This window comes from Caretta caretta, chromosome 21, assembly GCF_965140235.1.
Source record: "Caretta caretta isolate rCarCar2 chromosome 21, rCarCar1.hap1, whole genome shotgun sequence".
Classification (NCBI taxonomy): Eukaryota; Metazoa; Chordata; order Testudines; family Cheloniidae; genus Caretta; species Caretta caretta.
In genome coordinates, this window is record NC_134226.1 from 18568647 (window position 1) to 18589635 (window position 20989).

The following is a 20989-nucleotide window of genomic DNA, read 5'->3' on the forward strand; positions in this document are numbered from 1 at the left end:
TGGACATCCATAACATTAGACCGATGGGTCCCAAGTACAGTGACAGTCAGATATACCCTTCAGTTTTTATCCACCCTTCCCACCCACCCACCATCTCCATCCCTCTTCAGGGACTCTTCTGATGAGCAGCTCCTTATCCAGGAGGTCCAATCCCTTCTACATATGGGGGCTGTGGAGGAAGTTCCTCAAGACTTGAGAGGGCAGAGGTTTTACTCCCAATGTTTCTTAATCTCAAAGGCACAAGGGTGGCTCCAGCCTATCCTGAATCCTGCATCGTCTCAACAGATATCTCAAGAAACTGAGGTTCTGCATGGTCTCCCTGGCCTCCTTCATTCCCTCCCTGGACTCAAGAGATTGGTATGCATGGTCCTCGACTTAAAGGACGCATACTTTCACATTTCTATCTTCTGTGCCCACAGAAGATTTCTCAGGTTTGTAGTGGATCATCGCAACTACCAATTCATCACCCTTTCCTTCAGCCTGTCAGCAGCCCCAAGGGTTTTTACAAAGTGTATGAGGGTTCTAGCAGCCTTCCTCAGGCAGAAAGGTATTCACGTGTATCTGTACCCCAACAACTAGCTGATCAAAGGTCAATCGCAGGTTCAAGTGCAAGATAATATCAGCACAAACTGAAACCCCTTTAGTTCTCTGGGCCTGCTGATAAACAAGCAGAAGTCAACTCTTGTCTGGGTTCAGAGAATAGAATGTATTGGGGCTGTGCTCAACTTGACCCAAGCCAGAGCCTTTCTGCTGGAGGCCCACTTCAAAACCATGGCAGATCTGATATCCAAGGTCATGGCCCACCAAATCTCGACAGCTTAAGTGTGCCTCAAGCTGTTGTTACATGGCGGCTTACACTTACGTGGTTCAATATATAAGACTGTGCCTGAGGCCCCTACAGATATGGCTAGCATCAGTATACTCCCCTAGCAGATACCACTTGGAATCAGTACTTATGAGCCCTAGCCTGGTCCTCACCTCCCAGGTCTGGTGTAAGAAACCAAGGTTGGTAATGATGGGGGTGCCCTTTATGGTCCCACAGCCATCGGTGTCTTTAGTCTTGGATGCATCAGACTTGGGGGGAACCCACCTCAACAACCTCAGGGCCAGAGCTATCTACTTGACCAAGTGGAAACGTTCCACTTGTTGGGCCTCCGAACAGGATCCCTTTCCATCTCGATTTTCTCTTCAGTCTATCTTGGACTATTTGCTCCACCTAACGCAGCAGGATCTGGGTCTCTCGTTTATTAAAGTTCATTTGGTGGCCATCTTAACATTCCATCCCCCCAGTGAATGACAGATCAATGTTCTCGCACAAAATGATGGTCCCGTTTCTCAAGGGGTTAGAAAGACTCTATCCTCAGACTGGCGAATCGACCCCCTCCCCCATGGGACTTAAACCTTGTCCTGTCGAGGCTTGTGGCCCCCCTTTGAGCTGTTAGCATCATGCTACCTACTACTTCTCTTCTGGAAGGTTGCCTTCCTGGAGACAGTCACCTCGGCCAGAAGGTTGTCTGAGATTAAGGCCCTTATGTCCAAACCAACTTGCACAGTATTTTTTGAAGACAAGGTCTAACTGTGCCCAGGATGATGCCAGTTTTGGGAGAGCAATGTTGCATTCGGCAAATCCATGAACTCTGAGTCCACCTCCTGGGGTACTGCTTGTGAGTCACATAGCATGGAAGATATATGAGCAAACACTCGAAGAAAAAAGAGTTACTAACCTTCCATAACTGTTGTTCTTTGAGATGTGTTGCTTATGCCATTCCATGACCCACACTTCTATCCCTATGTGGGAGTTACATGCAAGAAGAAACTAAGAGGGTGCGGGGCTGGCGGCACCCTTTATACCTGGTCATATGTATGTGACTCCAGAAGATGCTAGAGCTGGCCCATCGGATACCACGAAGGAAAAAATCTCTGGCAACAGCACACATGGCGTATGCACACCTAGCGTGGAATGTTTTTGGAGTAGCAGCCGTGTTAGTCTGTATCCGCAAAAAGAAAAGGAGGACTTGTGGCACCTTAGAGACTAACAAATTTATTTGAGCGTAAGCTTTCGTGAGCTACAGCTCACTTCATCGGATGCATTCAGTGGAAAATACAGGGGGAAGATTTATATACATGGAGAACATGAAACAATGGGTGTTACTGTACACACTGTAACGAGAGTGATCAGGTAAGGTGAGCTATTACCAGCAGGAGAGCTGGGGGAAAACACCTTTTGTAGTGATAATCAAGGTGGGCCATTTCCAGCAGTGGACAAGAACGTGTGAGGAACAGTGGTGGGGGGGGGGAGGAATAAACATGGGGAAATAGTTTTACTTTGTGTAATGACCCATCCACTCCCAGTCTTTATTCAAGCCTAAGTTAACTGTATCCAGTTTGCAAATGAATTCCAATTCAGCAATCTCTCGTTGGAGTCTGTTTTTGAAGTTTTTTTTGTTGAAGAATTGCCCCTTTTGGGTCTATAATCAAATGACCAAAGAGATTGAAGTGTTCTCCGACTGGTTTTTGAAGGTTCTAATTCTTGACATCTGATTTGTGTCCATTTATTCTTTTACGTAGAGACTGTCCAGTTTGGCCAATGTACATGGTAGAGGGCATTGCTGGCACATGATGGCATATATCACATTGGTAGATGTGCAGGTGAATGAGCCTCTGATAGTGTGGCTGATGTGATTAGGCCCTATGATGGTGTCCCCTGAATAGATATGTGGACACAGTTGGCAACGGGTTTTGTTGCAAGGATAGCTTCCTGGGTTAGTGGTTTTGTTGTGTGGTGTGTGGTTGCTGGTGAGTATTTGCTTCAGGTTGGGGGGCTGTCTGTAAGCAAGGACTGGCCTCTCTCCCAAGATCTGTGAGGGTGATGGGTCGTCCTTCAGGATAGGTTGTAGATCCTTGATGATGCGTTGGAGAGGTTGTAGTTGGGGGCTGAAGGTGATGGCTAGTGGCATTCTGTTATTTTCTTTGTTGGGCCTATCCTGTAGTAGATAACTTCTGAGTACTCTTCTGGCTCTGTCAATCTGTTTCTTCACTTCAGCAGGTGGGTATTGTAGTTGTAAGGATGCTTGATAGAGATCTTGTAGTTGTTTGCCTCTGTCTGAGGGGTTGGAGCAAATACGGTTGTATCATAGAGCTTGGCTGTAGACAATGGATCGTGTAGTGTGGTCTGGATGAAAGCTGGAGGCATGTAGGTAAGCATAGTGGTCAGTAGGTTTCCGGTATAGGGTGGTGTTTATGTGACCATCGCTTATTAGCACCATAGTGTCCAGGAAGTGGATATCTTGTGTGGACTGGTCCAGGCTGAGGTTGATGGTGGGATGGAAATTGTTGAAATCATGGTGGAATTTCTCAAGGGCTTCTTTTCCATGGGTCCAGATGATGATGATGATGTCATCAATGTAGCGCAAGTAGAGTAGGGGCATTAGGTGACGAGAGCTGAGGAAGCGTTGTTCTAAGTCATCCATAAAAATGTTGGCTTACTGTGGGGCCATGCGGGTACCCATAGCAGTGCCGCTGATTTGAAGGTATACATTGTCCCCAAATGTGAAATAGTTGTGGGTGAGGACAAAGTCACAAAATTCAGCCACCAGGTTTGCCGTGACATCATCGGGGATACTGTTCCTGACGGCTTGTAGTCCACCTTTGTGTGGAATGTTGGTGTAGAGGGCTTCTACATCCATAGTGGCTAGGATGGTGTTTTCAGGAAGATCACCGATGGATTGTAGGTTCCTCAGGAAGTCAGTGGTGTCTCGAAGATAGCTGGTAGCGTTCGGCCTGAGGAGGGAGTTTACATAGCCAGACAATCCTGCTGTCAGGGTGCCAATGCCTGAGATGATGGGGCGTCCAGGATTTCCAGGTTTATGGATCTTGGGTAGCAGATAGAATACCCCTGGTCGAGGTTCTAGGGGTGTGTCTGTGCATGGAATGGACATGAGCAACACATCTCAAAGAACAATATTTATAGAAGGTTAGTTACCATTTTTTTTCTTCCATGTCATTGATAAAAATGTTAAATAGCATAGATCCAAGAAAGGATCCTGGTAGGATCCCCACAGGAAACACAACAGCTTGATGATGAATTCCCCATTTAGTTACACTTTGAAACCTATCAGTTAGCCATCTTTTAATCCATTTAATCTGTGCCATGTTACTGTATCATAGCCAATGAGGTTAATCCGAGGCGTGATCATTACTAGTTGAAAATCTTTCTAGAATTTTAATCAAAATGTCATGTGGTACCAGATCAAACGCCTTACAGAAATCTCTGTATATTATTACATCAGCACTATTAACTTTTATGAGATTACAGGTTTGGTTGATTTTTAGAAAAAAAAAGATACCAAGTTAGTTTGACAGGATCTATGTTGTATAAACCCATATTCTTCTTATTCTTTCGCATAGTGATAGTCACACATTGCTTTCAGTGTTCCACTATGTAGACCCATACTGATTGACATTAATTACATTTTCCTCCTTTAATTATTTATGAATCAAGTTGCGTATCAGTTGCTCCATTGTCTTACTCGGGATCGATGACAGACTCACAGACCTATAATAACCCAGGTCATCCCCTTTACCCTTTTCATATACTGCTACAACATTAGCTTCTTTCCAGTCTTTGGGAACTTCCCCAGCATGAAAATTAACATTAATGGTCCAGCAAGCTCCTCAGCCAGCTCTTCTGAAACTCTTCAGTGGAAATGATCTGGACATGCTGATTTTAAAATATCTAACTTTAGTATCTGCTTTTTAACATCCACCTGAGATACTACTGGAATGGAAAGAGTGTTACCATAGAATCATAGATTGGGGTGGAAGAGACCTCAGGAGGCCATCTAGTCCAACTCCCTGCTCAAATCCAACTAAATCATCCCAGGCAGGGCTTTGTCAAGCCAGGCCTTAAAAACCTCTAAGGATGGAGATTCCACCACCTCCCTAGGTAACCATTCCAGTGCTTCACCACCCTCCTAGTGAAATAGTTTTTTCTAATATCCAACCTAGATTTCCCCCACTACAACTTGAGACCATTGCTCCTTGTTCTGTCATTTGCCACCACTGACAACAGCCTAGCTCCATCCTGTTTGGAACCACGCTTCAGATAATTGAAGGCTGCTATCAAATCCCCCCTCATTCATCTCTTCTGCAGACTAAACAATCCCAGTTCCCTCAGCCTCTCCTCATAAGTCTTGTGCTCCAGCCCCCTGATCATTTTTGTTGCCCTCCACTGGACTCTTTCCAATTTTTCCACATCCTTCTTGTAGTGTGGGGCCCAAAACTGGACATAGTACTCCAGATGAGGCCTCACCAATGTTGACTGTAGGGGAATGATCACGTCCCTTGATCTGCTGGCTATGCCCCTACTTATACAGCTCAAAATGCTGTTGGCCTTCTTGGCAACAAGGGAACACTGTTGATTCATATCCAGCTTCTCGTCCACTGTAACCCCTAGGTCCTTTTCCACAGAACTGCTGCCTAGTCGCTCGGTCCCTAGTCTGTAGCAGTGCATGGGATTCTTCTGTCCTAAGTGGAGGACTCTGCACTTGTGCTTGTTGAACCTCATCAGATTTCTTCTGGCCCAATCCTCCAATTTGTCTAGGTCACTCTGGACCCTATCGCTACCCTCCAGCGTATCTACCTCTCCCCCCATCTTAGTGTCATCTGCGAACGTGCTGAGGGTGCAATCCATCCCATCATCCAGATCATTGATGAAGATGTTCGGATGATTTAGTTGGGGTGCTCCTGCTTTGAGCTGGGGGTTGGACTAGATACCTCCTGAGGTCCCTTCCAACCCTGATAGTCTGTGATTCCATGTTGAACAAACCTGACCCCTGGGGCACTCCACTTGATACTGGCTGCCAACTAGACATCGAGCCGTTGATCGCTATCCATTGAGCCCAACGATCTAGCCAGCTTTCTGTCCACCTTATAGTCCATCCATCCAGCCCATACTTCTTTAACTTGCTGGCAAGAATGCTGTGGGAGACTGTATCAAAAGCTTTGCTGAAGTCAGGATATATCACTTCCACCGCTTTCCCCATATCCACAGAGCCAGTTATCTCATCATAGAAGGCAATCAGGTTGATCAGGCAAGACTTTCCTTTGGTGAATCCATGTTGACTGTTCCTGATCACCACCTTCTCCTCCACGCACTTCAAAATGGATTCCTTGAGGACCTGCTCCATGATTTTGCCAGGGACTGAGGTGTGGCTTACCAGTCTGTAGTTCCCCAGATTCTCCTTCTTCCCTTTTAAAAAGATGGGCACTACATTTGCCTTTTTCCAGTTGTCCAGGACCTCCCCCGATCACCATGAATTTTCAAAGATAATGGCCAATGGCGCTGCAATCACATCAGCCAACTTCCTCAGCACCCTTGGATGCGTTGCATCCGCCCTTATGGACTTGTGTGTGTCCAGCTTTTCTAAATAGTCCTTAACCTGTTCTTTTACCACCAAGGACCGCTTACCTCCTTCCCATACTGTGCTGCCCAGTGCAGCAGTCTGGGAGCTGACCTTGTCTGTGAAGACCAAGGCAAAAAAAGCATTGAGTACTTCAGGTTTTTCCACATCATTTGTCACTAGGTTGCCTCCCCCTTTCAGTAAGGGTCCCACACTTTCCCTGACCTTCTTGTTGCTAACATACTTGTAGAAACCCTTCTTATAGCTAGCAAGAGATGTGAAGAATAACAACTCCAATTATGCTTTGGCCTTCCTGATTACATCCCTGCATGCTCGAGCAATATTTTTATACTCCTCCTCAGTCATCTGTCCAAGTTTCCACTTCTTGTAAGCTTCCTTTTTGTGTTTAAGGTCCCCATAGATTAATCTGTTAAGCCAAGCTGGTCACCCGCCGTATTCTTTCTATGCATCGGATCGTAGGCGCCGACTTCTGCTCTTGCCGGTGGGTGCTCGACCCCCCTCTGCCCCCAGCCCCACCCCCACAACACCCCTTCCACGAGGCTCTGCCCCCTTCCTGCCCCAATTCCAACTCCTTTCCCAAATCCCTGCCCCGGTCCCACCTCCTCCACTGAGCGCGCCATGCTCCTGCTCCTCCCCCTCCCTCCCAGTACGTCACCAGACGGCTGTTTGGTGGTGGTCAGACAGGAAGCACTGGGAGGTAGGCAGAGGAGCGGGGACGCGGTGCGCTGTGGGCGGGGGGGGGGGGGGAAGCTTGGCTTCCAGTGGGTACAGAGCACCCACTAATTTTTCCCCTAGGTGCTCCAGCCCCAGAGCACCCACGGGGTCTGCGCCTATGCATCAGGGTCGTTTGTTCATGCACCCTCAAAAAGGCTTCTTTAAAATACAGCTAGCTCTCCTGGACTCCTTTCCCCCTCATGTTCACCTCCCAGGGGATCCTGCCCATCAGTTCCCTGCGGGAGTCAGTCTGCTTTTCTGAAGTCCAGGGTCTGTATTCTGCTGCTTTCCTTTCTTCCTTTTGTCATATATGACTATATCATCTGTAAAAAGAACAGGAGTACTTGTGGCACCTTAGAGACTAACCAATTTATTAGAGCGTAAGCTTTCTGAAATATATCATCTGTGTTTTTCCCTAAGATAGAACACAAATATTTTGTGAACACTTATGTCTTTTCTGCATTATTATTGATAATTCTACCATTTCCATCTAGTAATGGACAAATATTGTTAGATTTCTTTTTGTTCCTAATATTCTTAAAAACTTGTCCTCCTTAACTCTGCTGGCCATAGTTTTCTCCTTGTGTCCCTTTGCTTCCCTTATCAGTTTTCCATGTTTCCTTACTTCTGATTTATATTCATTACTATCAACTCCCCCTTTCTTCCATTTGTTCCATATATTATTTATATATATTTATTTATAAGTGCCTTCACTTCCCCAATAAGTTTTTCTTTTTTTTTTAGGACTGTCGATTAATCGCAGTTAACTCACACGACTAACTCAAAAAATTAATCGTGATTAAAAAGTTAATCAGGATTAATCGCACTGTTAAACAATAGGATACCAATTGAAATATGTTACATATTTTCAGTGTTTTTCTCCATTTTCAACTATATTGATTTCTATTACAGCACAGAATACAAAGTGTACAGTGCTCACTTTATATTATTTTTATTACAAATATTTGCATTGTAAAAAATGTTAAACAAAAGAAATAGTACTTTTCAATTAATCTCATACAAGTACTGTAGTACAATCTCTTTATCATGAAAGTGTAACTTACAAATGTAGATTTTTATTTATTTATTACATAACTGCACTCAAAAATAAAACAATGTAAAACTTTAGAGACTACAAGTCCACTCGGTCCTACTTCTTGTTCAGCCAGTCGCTAAGACAAACAAGTTTGTTTACATTTACGGGAGATACTGCTACCTACTTCTTATTTATTATGTCACCAGAAAGTGAGAACAGGCATTTGCATGGCACTTTTGTAGCTGGCGTTGCAAGGTATTTCCGTGCCAGATATGCTAAACATTAGTATGTCCCTTCATGCTTCGGCCACCATTCTAGAGGACATGCTTCCATGCAGATGATGCTTGTTTTAAAAAAAATAATAATAATAATTAAAGTTGTGACTGAACTTCTTGGGGGAGAATTGTATGTCCCCTGCTCTGTTTTACCCGCATTCTGCCATATATTTCATGTTATAGCAGGCTCGGATGATGACCCAGCACATGTTCATTTTAAGAAAACTTTCACAGCAGATTTGACAAAACACAAAGAAGGTACCAATGTGAGATCTGTAAAATTAGCAACAGCACTCGACCCAAGGTTTAAATAGCTGAAGTGCCATCCAAAATCTGAGGGGGATGAGGTGTAGGGCATGCTTTCAGAAGTCTTAAAAGAGCAACACTCCAGTGCGGAAACTACAGAACCACCAGAAAAGAAAATCAACCTGCTGGTGGCATTTGACTCCTGATGATGAAAATGAACATGCATCGGTCCGCTCTGCTCTCGATCATTATCGAGCAGAGCCCATCTTCAGCATGGACACGTCCTCTGGAATGTTGATTGAAGCATGAGGGGACATATGAATCTTTAGCACATCTGGCACGTAAATATTGTGTGACGCCGGCTACAACACTTTCAGGTGACAGTGTAAACAAGAAGTGGGCAGTTATCTCCTGTAAATTGTAACCAAACTCGTTTTGTCTGAGCGATTGGCTGAAGTAGGACTGAGTGGACTTGTAAACTCTATAAAGTTTTACATTGTTTTATTTTTGAATGCAGTTATTTTTTGTCCATAATTCTACATTTGTAAGTTCAACTTTCATGATAAAGAGATTGCACTACAGTACTTGTATTAGGTGAATTGAAAAAATACTATTTCTTTTGTTTTTTACAGTGCAAATATTTGAAATAAAAACAATAATATAAAATAAGCACTGAACACTTGTATTCTGTGGTGTAATTGAAATCAATATATTTGAAAATGTAGAAAACATCCAAAAATATTTAAATAAATGATATTCTATTTTTAACAGTGCGATTAATCACGCAATTCATTTTTTTAATTGTGTGATTCATTTTTTGTAATCATGCAACAGCCCTACTTTTTTTTCCCTTTCTTTTTTTTTCCTAATATGGCATTTTTCCTTGATTGAGGGATTGTGGCTTTTTGGGCATCTAGTAAAGTGTTCTTTCCAGCTATACCCTAGAGCAACAAAGATATTGGGAGGGGAGGGATAGCTCAGTGGTTTGAGCATTGGCCTGCTAAACCCAGGGTTGTGAGTTCAATCCTTGAGGGGGTCATTTGGGATCTGGGGCAAAAATTGGGGATTGGTCCTGCTTTGAGCAGGGGGTTGGACTAGATGACCTTCTGAGATCCCTTCCAACCCTGGTATTCTATGATTCTATATGGAAACATGGTTTAGTTAGTATGTGATGCACAACTTCTGAAACTTCCTTATGAGTTGACTAGCTAAAGAAACCTGTGAGAGAGTTAGAATGTAAATATAATTTACTTTATTGAAGTACACTAAGAACTCAGAACATAAATACTGTAGAGCACTCTTCCTTTTGGTGGAAACACGTGTGTTTTGCCTCTGCAGAGCTTAAGTTGAGTCTAGATTTCCATTTTAAGCCCCGTATCCAACCTCTCTCTAACGACTGATTGGAGCAACTGATTTGGTTGTAAATTTCAATGTTTACTATAGGGTAGGCAAAGTTGTTGTTTTTTTTAGTTCCGGGAAAAGTGCAGATTTTTGTGTGTTGCTTAATCAAAATGGGCTCTGTTCTAATGTGACGTCCCCCTTCTCCTCCTCCTTCCCCACCCCCCCCCAAAAGTGAATCTTCCTTATTTTTGTCTTCCTTGTTCTCGATTGTGGAAAATGTAAAGAACTCCTAACGTGATGCACAGCTGCAGTTCCTTATGTACTTGAGAGTAGGGCTTTTTTAAATCACAGGAAAGGATTATATAGGAGTCTTAATATTTTAGCCATAGAGATTAGTAAAGGATTACAGTAGAAAAGCCAGTTTCATTATCCAGGGAAGTGCCATTCCTGCTTGCTACTATTTTCTGTGAGCTAGAGGACTACAGATGTTCTCCAAGATCAGAAAAGGAGAAGGGAGTGTGGGGAGAGGGAGGAAGAGAAAAGGTAAGGGGGAGAAAGTAGGGACTGAAGAGGGAAATTCCAGGGCAGGAGAAGAGTGGTGGAAGTATGCTGTCTCTCCTGCAACATTAAATCAAAACCCTGTGTGTGATGTGATTACAGGGCTGTATAAATGGCTGCATCATTGCCAATTTGTTAAGTTGCTTCATAAGCTCTGCACCCAAAAAATATATATATTTAAACCTGCAAAGGACTTTATCAAATTGGGCTTCTGACCTTTTTGCTCCTTTTAAGATGGATAAAAAAAGGAATGGAAGGGCTTTTGTTTGTTTCTGGCTTTAAAATTTTTTTATTTTTTTTTACCTCAGAAGTATCTATCAGGAGTGTCAACTCTGATCTGCCCTGGTTTTGCTGAGTGTCTCAGAGCATGTGCACTATCTGCTTTCCCACCTTAATTGCAGGTATGAGGTTGGGGAATTTTTAACAAATACATCCTTTCTCCAAAATATTAATATGTTGTTGAAGTTAAATAGCTGTTTGGGGTTTTTTTAAATTTTTATGGGATTAAAAATCCTTTCTCTCAATTACTATACCTCTTGGTTTCTTGTGATGTCATCATATCACTAAGTCTGCAGTCACCATAGAGTGTGTCTACACAGCCACTAGACACCTGTGGCTCGGGTGTCTGGGCTCAGGACCCTGTGGGGTGGGAGGGTCCCAGATCTAGGGCTCGAGCCCAAGCCTGGACATCGACACAGCAATGAAACAGCCTGAGCTCCGGGAGTCCGAGTGAGCTGGCGCAGGCCAGCCACAGGGTTTTCTTTGGTGTGTAGACACACCCTCAGAGCCTAGACAGAACCTGAATTTCTAATATAGGAAAAGAAACAAGGGAAAAAAACTTACAAAAAACCATTCACATTCTTCTTTTATCCATTGTAAAGAATTCTTTTTAAAAAAGGCTCTAGCCCTATTCTTTCCTTTGCAGGTCACCATTAAGTCTCATATGGTCCAGGAAAAAAAATCAAACTATGAATGGGATGTGAGCCATGCAATGATGTTTTGGAGGTGCCAGGACTCAGGAGACCTGAATTCTGTCCCCAGCCCTGCTACTGGGACTCTCTGGACTTTGGCCACCTCTCTGTGCCTCAGTTTGATTATCTGAAATGGGCATAGTGATACCTTCTTCTTTTTTAAAGCACTCTGTGATCTGATGATGATAAAGCTCTGTTTGAAGACTAATTATTACTATTATTTCATTAACTGAGTGTGCAGAGACACTGAAACTATACCTCAATGAGAGTGTGGCGTGCCCCATTCATCGCAGTGGGGCCTTAAAACTGTGAAACTTATTGATGATCATTTAAATGTGAACAGTAACTATTTCACCTCTGATATTTTAACAGAGACACCTTGCTAACATACATGTTTGTTGTTGCTGAATGTAATGGGAGATAGTGGAGAGAGGACATTAGAGGAGCTAGTGGCTCCTGAGATGGAGAATGAGGAACACTACTCCCCAAATGTAAAGCCACCCCCACCCCTGGTGGGGGGAGGTGGGAGAAGGGAGGGAGAAGCTGCATTTCCTTCCCAGAAGAGCCTGGATGCCATGAATTCCCAAATCCCATTCTGCTCCGGGGGTGAACTCTCTCTCCCCCCCCCCCCCCCCCGGATGTTCCTTATACGTCTGCCAAACTTTCCAGCTTTCCCTCTTGACAGTTACTACAGTGCTGACAAGTGGTGGGAATGCAGACATCTCCGGAACATTTTGGGGGCAACAGAAAGTAAACTGAATTTAATTGCAAAATAAATAGTGCAAAGGATATTGGACTGGGAGGAGGGCGCGCTGAGGGAGAGACCATAGGGAAGGGGATCCATACACACAGATTCTACATATAATTTTCACCCAGTATGCCATATAGAATTGAGGACTTTGGCTATATAAACGGGTCCCTTTCAGTGTAACAGCAAAAAGGGATGGAATAATTTAGAGATAGTTCTCAATGTATTGGTGTCATTTTCTGTCTTTGACACTTCTTCAAATGTGTTAGAGTATCACCCGTAAGAGGCGCTATGTTGCCACGGTGTCCCTGCATGATCGGATTTATGTGATCGGGGGATACGACGGCCGCTCCCGTCTCAGCTCTGTGGAGTGCTTGGATTATACGTCGGATGAGGATGGCATCTGGTACTCAGTGGCTCCAATGAATGTTCGTCGAGGCCTGGCAGGGGCCACTACCCTAGGAGGTACACACTGATCAGCACTTGTCACAGAGGCCAGACAGGTCCATTGCCAGCATGAAATACAGTGTGTCAGCACCTTCCGAGGGCAGGTGGCTGATAAGGGGAGAGGAGTAACTGATTGGAGATTGTATCTCTCAGCATTTAGAGTTTGAGAAAGAAAATCACTTGCCCATTAACCATAAGAGCAGCTCTTCCTCTTCTTCATCCTAAGAGTGTGTGTTTCTAGTTCCAGAGAGTGGGAATCTTCCATTTTATACCCTGAAGTTCAGAATTCATCTCCCAGGCAGTTGTTAGAAACATGCTGCTCCCAGTGATCAACTTCTGTGTGTCCCAGCTGGAAGTCACTGCTGAGACCTGTTCTAACAGATCAGCCCCGTTCCCCGTCTCTTGGCTGGGAGCGCCTTCAGGGGCCTGTATTGGTTCATTTGTTGCAGTTTAACATGTTTTAAAACAGTCGATGAAATGTCATTTGCAGTGAAAAATTTCAATATAACAAATAGGTATTTTTCAATAGACCGGTATGGGGGAGTATAGCTAAGGAAGGCCTTTGGGCTGGGATTTATGCAGCAGGTTTCAAGCATAGTGTGTTGCATCTTTTAAATATTCATTCTAAGGAAGTGCTGATGTAACATCAGTGAATGGCAGTGTCCAAGTGACCCTAGGCCTCTTCTATGCACAGGGACACACACACATGGTGTGCATGAAATAATATAAAGGGTGGGAAGTGCGGGAGAGGGAAGGGCTTGTGTGTGTATTCATGTCTCGTGTGTGTATTCATGTCTCTCTGAATCTGCTCCCTGTATTATGTTGCAGATATGATCTACGTTTCTGGTGGTTTTGATGGAAGTCGGCGTCACACCAGTATGGAGAGATATGACCCAAATATTGATCAGTGGAGTATGCTGGGAGACATGCAAACAGCTCGGGAAGGAGCAGGACTGGTTGTAGCTAATGGTGTTATCTACTGCCTTGGTAGGTGACCTTAGGATCCATCAGCATTCTGCAAGTATTAGTGTCCCACCCAGAATTCAGGGCCGACACCATCTATAATGGGCTCCTGGGATGTGCAGAATGCAGCTTAAAAGAGAATCCCAGTTGTTGTATACTTCACTCTCCTGAGGTAGTGGGTAGCTCAGTCAGCATACAGACTTCTTGCATAGTCACTGCCGAGGATTTATTTTGATGGTTTGTACTGGAGCCATGCCACGTGCCAGCTGAGATATGAGGAAGTTGGGGGGCTGTGTGCTGGCTAGAATGTGCAAGCCGCGGGATAACTAGTACCTGGGAGTAGCTTTGTCTGTTGGTGCCATTGGAACATGGAAAGGCTGGAGTGGTCTGTTCTGAGCTGCTTGTGTTCCAGCTCCTCTCTGAGGCTGGAAGGCCCCACCTGCCCACACTGAATGTTGTGAGTCCCAGATGGAGAATGATCTTAAACTCTTAAATGAGCTCATTCTTTGGATGCTTCTCCAGGGCCCTTGGTCAAGGCAGTGCCATGGTTTTGTTTTCTGACCACCCTCGTCATGGTCCTATTCTAGGGGAGTCTCATGTCTCACACTACATTTTCACTTACCGCTCCATCCTAGGTTCCACAACCTTCCCTTGCTCCCTTCTTCTCATTGACCTCTGGGCTGGTAGCACAGTGTTCTTCCCCTGCTGAGGCAGTGTGACATGGCCACTCTGTGTACAATTTCCTGAAAAAGTTGCAATGGCTGCCTTTGCCTTCCACCTCAGGTCATCCCCAGCTCCTGCTGTCTGTGGCCTCCAGAACTTCAGTCCCTGCCTGCTGCAGGCTAGATCAGGGATCTTATTTCCTGCAGCCCACCAAGCTCCCCCTCCCCCCAGCACACCGCGTCCCTGCTCCTCTGCCTACCTCCAGGCGCTTTCTAGGAGGGAAGGGGGAGGAGCGGAGAGCCACATGCTCAGGGGAGGAGGCGGGGATTTGGGGAAGGAGTTGGAATAGGAGCAGGGAGGGAGCAGAGTTGGGGTGGGGACTTTGGGGAAGGGATTGGAATGGGGGCAGGGAAGGGGTGGGAAGAGGCGGGGCAGGGGCGGGGCCTCATGGAAGGGATGGAGTGGGGGCAGCTGGGGCGCGGGGTGTCAGTGTTGCGGGGCCAATGTACTAGTCCTCATGTGGCCCTCCTGGTGATTGGAGTTTGAGATCCCTGGACTAGATTCTGTGTTTACTTTTGTTCAGCCTTGCCACGCGCTGTGAGTAGTGTTGCTCAAGCTGCCAAGGAGTCACTAAGCCAGAGCCATCTGAGATGGAGCAGACACAGGCATTGCAATGTTCTCTTTGCAGAAACAGTGATCAGGGTTGAACCCGCTGTTGATTCCCATGTTGTTTCAGGTGGCTATGATGGGCTGAACATCTTGAACTCTGTAGAGAGGTATGACCCTCACTCTGGACACTGGACAAATGTCACCCCAATGGCCACCAAGCGCTCAGGTGAGAACTCTGATATGAAGGGTGCACTGCTAGATTGAATAGAGCAATGATTTCTGGCCTGCCTTCATATCCTGGAGGCCATCATACATCTGCTGGCCTGTGGGACTTAGCATTGTTATAGATCAGCAGTCGGCAACCTTTCAGAAGTGGTGTGCCGAGTCTTCATTTATTCACTTTAAATTAAAGTTTCATGTGTCAGTAATACATTTTAACATTTTTTAGAAGGTCTCTCTCTGTAAGTCTATACATTATATAACTAAACTATTGTCGTATGTAAAGTAAACAAGGTTTTCAAAATGTTTAAGAAGCTTCATTTAAAATTAAATTAAAAATGCTGATCTTACGCCGCCAGCCCCCTGCCAGCCTGGGGTTCCATTCATCTAGGCTGGTAGCAGGCTGAGCGGGGCCTGCGGCCGGGACCCCGGCTGGCAAGGGGCCAGAACCCCAGACCGGCAGCTGGCTGAGCTGGGCCAGCGGCCGGGACACCAGACTGGCAGTGGGCTGAGCGGCTCAGCCTGCCGCCATTCAGCCCGCTGCCGGTCTGGAGTTCCAGCCGCCGGCTCCTGCCAGCAAGGGTCCCCGCTGCCGGCCCCGCTCAGCTCACTGCCGGTCTGAGATCCCAGCCCTGCCCACATAGAGTGGGTACCTATCTTCTCCCTGGTTCTAGCCTATTCTCTTCCTCTCTCTCTGCACTGAGCTGAGGGTGGGAGTGCACTGAGCACAGGGCTGGGGGTGAAGGAGCAGGCTGGGGGTTGGGGTGCAGGATCTGGCCAGGAGCTAGAATGAGGGAGGGGGCTCAGGGTTGGGGCAGGAGGTTTGGGTGTGGAGTGCTTACCTGGGCAGCTCCCATTTGGTGCAAGGGGTGCAGGTGCTCCAGGTTGGTGCTCAGGGTGGGGGTGGGAATGTGGGGGGTGCAAGAGTTGGGGTGTGGGGGGTGCTGGAGTCAGGGCTGGGGTCGTGGGGGGGGTGCAGGGGTCAGGGTAGAGGGCTGGGTGTGTGGGGGGGTGTGCAGGGGTCAGGGCTGAGGGCTGGGAGTGTGTGTGGGGAGGTGTAGGGGTCAGGGCAGAGGACTGGGAGTGTGTGTGGGGAGGTGTAGGGGTCAGGGCAGGGGACTGGGAGTGTGGGCTATGGTCATGGGCATGCTCCCAGCCCCCTGCCCAGAATGGCTCACAGCAGGGGGCTGGAGGGGATATGCCCTGATTCCACCCCCTTTCCCCAAGGCCCCATTTCCACCTCTTCTTTGCCTTCTCCCCGGAGCAGTGAGCTGGGCTGTGCTTCTCCCTCTCCTTCACAAGGGCCGTCAGCTGATTGGCGGCAGGGAGGGAGGGGAGGAGGGGCAGGAACCCAGCATGCTGGGGGAAGAGGCGGGAGAGGGAGGAGCTTGCCTGCCCTCCGGCAGGGCCAAACTTCTTCACCCTGCCCCAATTGGGGAGGGAGCGGGCCAGGGCAGGCAGGATTTTTAATGGCACGCTGCTGCCTGCCGGGGTCCCTGCCTGGGTTCGGCAGCTGACTGAGCGGGGCCAGCGGCTGGGACCCGGCAGGCAGCAGCATGCCATTAAAAATCGGCTCACGTGCCATCTTTGGCACACATGCCATAGGTTGCCGACCCCTGTTATAGGTGCACAGCAGTCCTAGCAGCAGTCTTTACGCAGCCTTGGGTGACTGTTGACTTAGCTCCACAAAGAGGCTTCTTTTGCTCTTTCCACTGTAGCCCTGGAGCCAACGGGACAGTGTTGTTCCCAAACGATGGGTCAGGATATGCCCTAGCCAGCAGTGCTCCTCTGTCTCTATTAGGCACTCAGCACCCTAACATCAGAATGCCTCCTGTGAATTAAAAAGATCAGCAGTGCACTTTCTTCCTTTCTGGTCACCAAAAGGGAATCTAAGGGGTCCGATGGGTTTTATATTTGGTTTGCCTTTCACTTTTTTTTAAAGTGACCACAAAGGTGCTAGTGTGGGAGAACCTGAGTGAAAATAGGGAGATCGCATTCAGCTTTGGATGCAATGAGGTTAGTAGTTGTTCTGATTTCATCTTGTAGTAAGTTTCCAGTTTTTCTCCATCTGCTATGAAGGTTCTGTCTTCCATAGTCACTAACCCTCCTCAGTGGCTGACCATTTTATTGTCCAGTTCAGTGTAGCCATTGGAGGGTGTCATGGTCACAGAGAGACAGATACTTGGGCCAGTTCCATGCAGAGAATCAGGACAGTGACCTTGCAGTCTCTATTCAATGAGGAGCCAGTGCAGGAAGCAGTGTGTCATAGAGATGTATTCCTAGTGGCCTGTGTTGTTGAACAGCTGGGCTGCTGAGTTTAATGTGGGCCCTAGCTACAGTAGTTCTATGGTAGCGCACTCTAGAGTTCAGGATGTATTCCTGCATCCATTCAACTTCCCTTCTCATTTTTTGAAAACAGTTCATTTGGCACTGAAATCATTCCTCCTCTTGGTACTTACACTCTATGAATATGCGTAGATTATTACCATGTGATTCTGTTCTCCCTACTTAGTCACAGTAGACAGTTCTAGCTCTTCTAATCATTCCTAGTATATTTATCCCTCCAGCCCCCAATCATGTTGCTGCTTTTCTTTGAACTCCCTCCAGTTTGTCGTCATACCCAAAAAGAGCATTATAAAATATTTTCTATAAAATCTAGGAAACGAAATAGCCAGAACCTTTGGTCAAGTGACACATAAGTTTGTGAAGTGAAAAATTAAGAACTGATGTACCAGTAGGTACTACTTTAACAAAATAACCCTTACAAAGCAAGAAGATCTCAAGCTAATGTTCCATAAACAGTCCTGCCCCCAGCTTTACTGCCCAGTTCATGCATACAGACTGTTAAACAGAAACCTTCGCTGTGAGGAGCCTCAAAACAACCAGAACTCTGCCTCTAATAAAATAAATAAACGTCATCCATTCAGTGCATAGATTCTCTCAAAATTACACCTAAACATTTTAACACATTACTTTTATTCGTGCAAAGTTTATAAAAAGCCTGTCTTTTCATTTGGCCGTATACAGTCTACAAAATCAAACTAGCTATTCAAGACCATTTGCATGCCTTAGGTTTTTTAATAGCATCCTTCATAGTAGAAATCATTCCCTAGTGAGGGAAATAATTCTATGTTCCCATATTTAGAAAATGATCATTAGAGACAAAGCTACTGGATGAACATACATTAAAATTTATTCTTACACCAAATCATAAAATGTGTCCATTACGCAGGAGCTATTCATGTCTCAGTGAATGAGCCAAATTGCTCAGACAGCACAAACAATATACATATATGATCAGTTATCCAAACAGAGCATGTTAAAAGGGCATGTGATGTCCAGGTTCAGCTGTCATTAAAGTGAAAGGAAAAACAACCATTGATTTCAGTGGAATTTGGATCTGACTATAAAATGTTAATGAACACAAAGCTTGGGGCAGAGTAAAAGTTTGGGTGCTGGTCACATTTTTGTTTTCAGACTGGGTGTTACGGTTGGTATCAGAATTGTTTGGATAATTTTAACTTACAATTTCCACATGTTTTAACATGTTAAAGTATTTACAGATGTGCTTAATGATATATCTTCTTTTGAACTGCTCTTAGCAACATTAAATGTAACTTACTGGAGTCTATTGTTAATTATTGTATTATTGGGTAACTAATATATAAAGTGAAATCTTGTACAAGAGATCACTGTTTGTTAGGCAGCTTTCTGTTTTGAGACCACCCCAAAATACCCTTAATGTATCAAGTAGGGCTGTCCATTAATTGCAGTTAACTCACACAATTAACTTAAAAAAATTAATCACAGTTTTAATTGCATTGTTAAACAATAGAATACCAATTGAAATGTATGAAATATTTTGGATGTTTTTTCTACATTTTCATATATATATTGTATTCTGTGTTGTCATTGAAATCAAAGCGTATATTATTCTTGATTACAAATATTTGCACTGTAAAAGATAAACAAAAGAAATAGTATTTTTCAATTCACCTCATACAAGTACTGTATTGCAATTTCTGTGTGGTGAAAGTGCAACTTACAAATGTAGATTTTTTTGTTGTTACATAACTGCAGTCAAAAACAAAACCATGTAAACTTCAGCGCCTACAAGTCCAGTCAGTCCTACTTCTTGTTCAACCAATCGCTAAGACAAACAAGTTTGTTTACATTTACAGGAGATAATGCTGCCCTCTTCTTATTTACAATGTCAGTAGAAAGTGAGAACAGGCATTTGCATGGCACTTTTGTAGCTGGCATTGCAAGGTATTTATGTGCCAGGTATACTAAACATTCGTATGTCCCTTCATGCTTCGGCCACCGTTCCAGAGGACATGCTTCCATGCTGATGATGCTCGTTAAAAAAATAATGCGTTCATTAAAGTTGTGGCTGAACTCCTTGGGGGAAAATTGTATGTCCTCTGCTCTGTTTTACCCGCATTCCGCCATATATTTCTTGTTATAGCAGGCTCTGATGATGACCCAGTACATGTTGTTCATTTTAAGAACACTTTCACTGCAGATTTGACAAAACGCAAAGAAGGTACCAATGTGAGATTTCAAAAGATAGCTACATCACTCCACCCAAGGTTTAAGAATCTGAAGTGCCTTCCAAAATCTGAGAGGTTGAGGCGTGTGGAGCATGCTTTTAGAAGTCTTAAAAGATCAGCACTCCAATGCGGAAACTACAGAACCCCAAAAAAGAAAATTAATCTTCTGCTTGTGGCATCCGACTCAGATAATGAAAATGAACATGCCTCGGTCCGCAGTGCTTTGGATTGTTATTGAGCAGAACCCGTCATCAGCATGTACGCATGTCCCCTGGAATGGTGATTGAAGCATGAAGGGACATATGAATCTTCAGCACATCTGGCACATAAATATCTTGCAGTGCTGGCTACAATAGTGCAATGAGAACGCCTGTTCTCATTTTCAGGTGATGTAAACAAGAAGCGGGCAGCCTTATCTCCCGTAAATGTAAACAAACTTGTTTGTCTGAGCGATTGGCTGAATGAGAAGTAGGACTGAGTGGACTTGCAGGCGCTAAAGCTTTACATTGTTTTATTTTTGAATGCAGTTATTTTTTATACATAATTGTACATTTGTAAGTTCAGCTTTCATGATAGAGATTGCACTTCAGTACTTGTATTAGGTGAATTGAAAAATACTATTTCTTTTCTTTTTTTACAGTGCAAGTACTTGTAATAAATAAATATAAAGTGAGCACTGTACACTTTGTATTCTGTGTTGTAATTGAAATCAATATATTTAAAAATGTAGAAAACATCAAAAAAATTAAATAAATGGTATTCTATTATTGAACAATACGATTTTTTTTTTAATTTTGTGACAGCCCTAGTATCAAGTATAATTTGCTAAACTATGGGATAGCTTGGAAGGGAATACTGATTCTTCTTCAAGTGCTTGCTTATGTCGATTCCGTTTTAGGTGTGGATGCGTCTATGTACACAGTTGTCATAGATTTCTGCTTTAGTGGTATCCGTAGGGCCAGCTGTGGCGCCCCCTGGAGTGGCGCTCCCATGCGGCGGTATATCAAGCACCGCCAGCCCTGTGCCCTCTCGGTTCCTTCTTAGCGCCCATGACAGCTGGTTGAGCACCTTGTCTTGCTTTGCAAGAACAGGAGCGGTTTATCCATTGACTTGCTAGTTGTGGTTGTACAGAGTTTCATAGTTCTTTAGCTAATAGTGTGTGTTAGTCAAGAGATTCCCCCGTTGGGACTTTACCCCGAGCCCCGCTCCCCCAGCTTTAAGACA

General features: G+C 44.9%; 1 protein-coding gene and 1 non-coding gene across 12 annotated transcripts in view; both read left to right on the top strand.

Annotated features, from left to right (window-relative positions):
* The window catches only part of KLHL12 (kelch like family member 12), a 145187-nt gene that overhangs the window by 61627 nt on the left and 62571 nt on the right, over positions 1 to 20989 (top strand). For 8 of the 11 annotated variants that reach the window (XR_007353453.2, XR_012665674.1, XR_007353452.2 and 5 more), the window contains 3 exons: positions 12581 to 12776; positions 13587 to 13745; positions 15121 to 15219. Coding sequence is in view for 6 of the 11 variants with exons in the window: in XM_048826638.2 (XP_048682595.1) it covers positions 12581 to 12776; positions 13587 to 13745; positions 15121 to 15219 (454 nt within the window). In the remaining 5 variants the exon portion in view is untranslated. Of the gene's footprint in view, positions 1 to 10900; positions 10994 to 11517; positions 11772 to 12580; positions 12777 to 13586; positions 13746 to 15120; positions 15220 to 20989 lie in introns of those variants that run through there. The other 3 variants (XM_048826640.2, XM_048826639.2, XM_048826641.2) reach the window with 3 other exon arrangements.
* Positions 4142 to 4289, top strand: LOC142069772 (U4 spliceosomal RNA). The gene has a single exon (XR_012665729.1). It is a non-coding gene; the product is annotated as a U4 spliceosomal RNA (small nuclear RNA).